The sequence below is a fragment of the Pongo pygmaeus genome, chromosome 20 (genome assembly GCF_028885625.2).
Source record: "Pongo pygmaeus isolate AG05252 chromosome 20, NHGRI_mPonPyg2-v2.0_pri, whole genome shotgun sequence".
Classification (NCBI taxonomy): domain Eukaryota; kingdom Metazoa; phylum Chordata; class Mammalia; order Primates; family Hominidae; genus Pongo; species Pongo pygmaeus.
The window spans coordinates 10,549,243-10,554,709 of NC_072393.2; the positions used below are offsets into that span (position 1 = coordinate 10,549,243).

The 5,467-nt window shown below is 55.1% G+C and overlaps 1 protein-coding gene across 3 annotated transcripts; it reads right to left on the reverse strand.

Annotated features, from left to right (window-relative positions):
• Nucleotides 1-39: 39 nt before the first annotated feature.
• Nucleotides 40-5,334, reverse strand: ZGLP1 (zinc finger GATA like protein 1). 3 transcript variants are annotated; one of them, XM_063658170.1, is made up of 5 exons: nucleotides 4,807-5,334; nucleotides 3,429-4,693; nucleotides 1,083-1,189; nucleotides 627-720; nucleotides 40-445 (listed from the first exon to the last, which is right to left on the reverse strand). In XM_063658170.1, the coding sequence occupies exons 2-5, from the start codon at nucleotides 3,923-3,925 to the stop codon at nucleotides 328-330; spliced, it is 816 nt and encodes a 271-aa protein (XP_063514240.1). In that variant the 5' UTR covers nucleotides 3,926-4,693; nucleotides 4,807-5,334; the 3' UTR covers nucleotides 40-327. The 3 variants fall into 3 exon arrangements, with proteins under 3 accessions (XP_063514240.1, XP_054319709.1, XP_054319711.1); XM_054463734.2 differs by having other exon boundaries at nucleotides 637-720; nucleotides 3,429-3,794; nucleotides 4,594-5,334; XM_054463736.2 differs by having other exon boundaries at nucleotides 3,429-3,794; nucleotides 4,594-5,334.
• Nucleotides 5,335-5,467: the final 133 nt, after the last annotated feature.

Here is a 5,467-nt window from a genome sequence, read left to right on the forward strand (position 1 = left end):
GGGGCACAGGAGGCGGGATCCCAAATCACAGGCTTTTTCTCTCCGAGTATCTCTGCACTTTATTGTCCCTGCTGTAACAATGCTCATCCTTCCTGAGAGCGTCTCCTGAGGGGGCCTCGGCCAAGGCTGACTAGAGAAGGGGCCGGTGACCCCTAGCAGGCTCTGCCACCTGAGGCCTGGGTCTTCCCCCGGGATCCTTGAATCTGGAGATGGCAGAGAGGAGGCAGGCCGGCTCTTTCCCCAGTCCTCCGAGGAGAGCTGCTTCTGCCCATTCTCCCACTGGTGAAACAGAGGCAGAAGCAGCAGCTCAGCAGGGTGAAGCTGGGTTTAACCTTCCTGAATGGGGTCCAGGGAAACTCCACATCTGCCACAGAGCCTCTTGGGCTGGACATTTTTCCTGGGCACCAGCCAGCACCTGGAGCAGCGAGTGCCATATTTCTTGTACCTAGGGTTGGGGGACAAGAAACTTCCATTTGGGATGCAGTGGGGGCCCGGAAACCGCCACAAGGAAACCACTTTTCCCAAGAGGTAGGTGTTTTGCTTTTTGCTTTCCCCATATGCCATCCTGGTTACACGTGGACTGATTTGGGGACCCCGGCCCCAACTCCCTCCTCCATTCTAAGAACCTGATCCCACAGGCATTGCAGAGAGGGGTCCCATCTTCAGCATCTCTCCAGAGCGGGGTCCTCTGGGTCCGACAGGAAGCACAGCGCCGGGGCTCTGAAGGGTCAGAGGTCAAAGAGCAGGGGTCAGAGGCCACGCATGTGAGCTCGGGATGCCTGTGCGGAGTCGGGCATTTTGTGGGGGTCTCAGTAAAGGCCCCACCTGGCTCTGGATCAGCCCTGGGAGTTGCCAGCTCTAAGCCACAGCAAAGCCAGGAAGGGAGACAGATGGCAGCGTTCCGCAGAGGAGGAAGCTGGGGGTGGGGGTGACTCAGCCCAAGTGGAGGGGGGGTGCTGCGACTCCTCCCAGAGGGCTCTAAATGGGGAAGCAAGATGGAGAAGGGGGGGCAGGGAGAAAGGCAGGGAAGACAGGAAATTGGCCCCCAAAATATTTATAGCTCTCGGGTTTTCAGGACTCACCCAGGGCCTCGCTGCCTGCTGAATGGGCCTCGGTGCCTCCTGGGTGGTCTGCAGGGCCCCCAACAGCATCTGCAGGGGATTCCTGAGAGCGGCTACTGCAGGGCAGGCTGCGTGGCAGACAAGGTATTAGCATGGGAAGGGATCCGTAGCTTGTCCCCAACAGCCCCCCAAAATGAAGATTTAGTATCAAGGTATCAGCCATCCCCCGAGGAGGCAACTGATATCTGAATGGCCTGGTTTTGCCTCTCATTAGTAATATTATTATTATTATTATTATTATTATTTTTGCAGATGGAGTCTCGCTCTGTCGCCCAGGCTGGAGTGTAGTGGTGTCATCTCAGCTCACTACAACCTCCACCTCCTGGGTTCAAGCAATTCTTGTGCCTCAGCCTCCCGAGCAGCTGGGACTACAGGCACGCGACGCCATGCCCAGCTAATTTTTATATTTTTAGTACAGACGGGGTTTCACCATGTTGGCCAGGCTGGTCTCAAACTCCTGACCTCAAGTGATCCACCCGCCTCGGCCTCCCGAAGTGCAGGGATTACAGGCATGAGCTACCTACCGTGCCTGACCTAATTATTATTATTATTATTTGAAAAATAGTAAGCACAGGGACAGCCTGCCAGGTTCCAATCCCAGTTCTCCATGTCCTTGCTGTGTGAGCCTGGACACATTATCTCCTACTCTGCGCCTCAGGTTCCTCATCTGGAAAATGGGTTTCCCAACACAACAGTTTCTTTTTTCTTTGAAAATTTGATTTATTGATTTTTAAAAAGAGATGGGAGTCTGGGCAATATAGGTAGACCCCGTCTCTACAAACATAAAAAAAATAGCCAGGAGTGGTGGTGCAGGCGTGCACTCCCAGATAGTTGGGAGGCTGAGGAGGGAGGATGGTTTGGGCCTGGGAGGTCCAGGCTGCAGTGAGCCATGACTGCGCCACTGCACTCCAGCCTGCGTGACAGAGCAAGACCCTGTCTCAAAAACAAACAAACAAACAAAAGCAAAAAAAAAAGCGGCCAGGCATGGTGGCGGCTCACTCCTGTAATCCCAACACTTTGGGAGGGCAAGGCAGATGGATCACCTGAGGTCAAGAGATCGAGACCATCCCGGCCAACATGGCGAAACCCCATCTCTACTAAAAATACAAAAATTAGCCAGGCATGGTAGCGGGCACCTGTAATCCCAGCTACTCCAGAGGCTGAGGAAGGAGAATCATCTGAATCCAGGAGGCAGAGGTTGCAGTGAGCCGAGACTGTGTCATTGCACTCCAGCCTGAACGACAGAGTGCGACTCCATCTCAAAAAAAAAAAAAAATTATTGTTTTGGCCGCATGATTAAAAAAGTCATAATTATAATTTTTATAATAACAATAAATAAGTAAAAAGATGGGGGTCATACTATGTTGCCCAGGCTGGTCTTGAACTCCTGGGCTCATGCAATCCTCCCACCTTGGCCTCCCAAAGTGCTGGGATTACAGGTGTGAGCCACCAGAGCCACCAGGCCCAGCTTCCCAAAGCTTTTTTTTTTTTTTTTTTTTTTTTAAGGGGATGGAGTCTTGCTCTGTCGCCCAGGCTGAAGTGCAGTGGTGCCATCTCTGCTCCTGGGTTCAAGTGATTCTCCTGCCTCCCAAGTAGCTGGGATTATAGGAGCCCAATACCATTCCCGGCTAGTTCTTTTTTTTTTTTTTTTTTTTGAGATTGAGTCCTGCTCTGTGGCTCAGGCTGGAGTGCGGTGGCGCTATCTCGGCTCACTGAAGACTTCACCTCCTGAGTTCAAGCAATTCTCCTGCCTCAGCCTCCCGAGTAGCTGGGATTACAGGCACCCACTACAACGCCCAGCTAATTTTTTGTATTTTTAGTAGAGATGGGGTTTCACTATGTTGGCCAGGCTGATCTCGAACTCCCGACTTCAGGTGATCCACTCGCCTTGGCCTCCCAAAGTGATGGGATTATAGGCGTGAGCCACTGTGCCCGGCCTCCCCAGGCTTTTGAATGAGCCCATACACATAAAATACTGCCTGTTAACCTCTTATTGTTGTCACTACCAACAAATAGTAGCTGTTAGCATTATTGGGAAAAATCATTGCAGCCGCAGCTGCAGCCTAAGCAAGGTCAGGCCTGATTCCTAAAGAGACCAGGTCTCACACTGGGAGTGGGGAGCCACTGAGTCAGGAGCGGCAGGACTGTATCTGGCACCAGCTCAAGTTGTCAACCAGAAACTGGGCCACGTGTAACGTAGAGCACGGGTGAGGGTCCACACCGACGCCAGGGAGCACCCCTACCTCCCACACTGGTGTTTGTGTTGTAACTGGGAGAAAGGGCGCCCTGGCCCCAGCCGGCCCCTACCTGTACGTGGGGATGATCTGCAGGCTGGAGTCCGGCTTTATCTGAAACTTCAGAGTCACCCCCTCGAACCCGGGGTCCACTTTCTCGGTGCCTCGGCAGGGGTTCAGCTGCTTCCGGGGCCTTCTCTGGGGTGGGACCGAGGGAGTCCCGGGGGGCTGCAGGCGGCGGCCCTTTTGGCTGATCCTTGTCTGTGTGTCCTTGGAATCCCTGTCCAGCAGCAGGCGGCCCTGAGTCCCCAGAGCCATCGGGACCCAGCAAGGCCCCAGGACCGGGGTGTCCTGGGCAGGGGACTGACCCAGCCTCTCCACTGTCTCTTGGAGGAAGCACAGGGCGGTGACCGAGTCCTGGCATGCAGGCCAGAGAGACCTGGGGAGAAGGGCAGTGGGGTCACTTTTTCTTGGGTGACTTCTGGGTTTAGCCGGCCAGGGGGTTCCAACTTGGGCCGGCTCTTTGTGTACCCTTGGACAGGGTACACACCCCACCTGAGGTTCAGTCATTTCTAACTCTGGGTGGAAGGTTTAAGAGTTGCAGTAATTGCAACTCACTTCGCCCACTGTGGGGCCTCCCAGGCACAGTCAGCCCTCCACATCAATCAACCCCTTACGGCACCCGTAGATCACCCAGGCAGGGACCGCCCTAGGTGACCGAGGCAGGATTTCAAGCCTCTGGCTGCAGGATCGAGAAAAAGGTTACTTTTTTTCTTTGTGTTTCTTTTAGAGACCGAGCCTCACTCTGTGCCCCCGCCTGGAGTGCAGGGGCGTGATCAGGACTCAGTGCAGCCTAGAACTCCTGGGCTCGAGCGATCCTTCCGCCTCAGCCTCCCGAGTAGCTGGGACTTACAGGCACGCGCCACCACGCCGCTGGCTTGCCATAATATGATTACGATTTTTATCATTTTCATTATTATTGAGTTGCCCTCCATAACCCGTGGATGATCCCTGGGGAGTGCCTACATCAGCCCCAGAGACATGGAATTGCATGGCCTCTGATCCCTAGATGACCCCAAGTGTCTCTGGGCACCAGAACCTCTTTGTAAGTTTCAGTAACTATTATAAAATTGCCACTTCTCGATAACCCCAGCAGAGAGAGGTCATGACCCCTTGATCACTGAGCCAGGTGGTGAAGTGCTAGCGGGGTCCGGGAAATGGGGTTTGGCCTTACGCACCTCTCACTGATTCTGCAGCATCCTGGGGTTCTCGGCTTCTCCTGGGAGGGGGATCCTCCCAGCGGCTCCAGGTCCAGACAGGGCGGCGCCAGCAGCTTTGCTGGCATTGAGGAGTCCGGGATTGGCTCGGCCTCCATTGCGCCCCAGCCCAGCCCAGCCCCCTCCCTAATTTCAACCGGCCCTGTCCCGCTGGGCCCACCCGATGAAACCCACCTGGGAGGGGCGGGACCTGTGGGGTGGGAACGCTCTTGGCAGAGGATGCGATGAGCCCCAGCTGAGAGCAACCAGCCTCGGCGGCGCCTTTCCTCTTTCTCGCTTTTTTCAGGTCATCCGCGCACCCCTGCGTGGCAAGGGCGGCCTGGACCCCACCAAATCCCTCCGCAGCTGCCGGGGCGGGGCCTTCCACGCTAGCCCTCCCCCTCGGAAATGGGGGCTCCCAGGCCTTTGCCTCGGATCCCCAGCGGGATCTTAGATCCCAGAGGGAAAAGAGAACCGGGGGCTCAGCACAGCAGATGCAGGTGTGTGTGTGTGTGTGTGTGTTTTTTTTTTTTTTTTTGAGACAGGACCTCACTCTGTCACCCAGGCTGGAGTGGAATGGCCTGATCACCGCTCCACTGCAGCCTAAATCTCCTGGGCTCAAGTGATCCTCCCACCTCAGTCTCCCGAGTAGCTGGGACCACAGGCACTTACCACCACTCCACGCTCATTTTTACTGTTTTTATAGAGACAAGGTCTCGCCATGTTGCCCAGGATGGTCTTAAGCTCCTGGCCTCAAGTGATCCTCCCATCTTGGCCTCCCAAAGTGCTAGGATTACAGGTGTGAGCCACCTGTAGATCCCAGATCTGTCCCCCAAGGACACTCAACATGCTGGGG

Coding starts and splice junctions, on each gene's coding strand:
- ZGLP1 (XM_054463734.2), bottom strand. CDS start 4,730: ATGGAGGCCGAGCCAATCCCGGACTCCTCAATGCCAGCAAAGCTGCTG. Junction 1,190..3,428: donor CAGATCATCCCCACGTACAG/GTAGGGGCCGGC, acceptor TCTGCCACGCAG/CCTGCCCTGCAGTAGCCGCT. Junction 721..1,082: donor AGCAGGCAGCGAGGCCCTGG/GTGAGTCCTGAA, acceptor CTGACCCTTCAG/AGCCCCGGCGCTGTGCTTCC.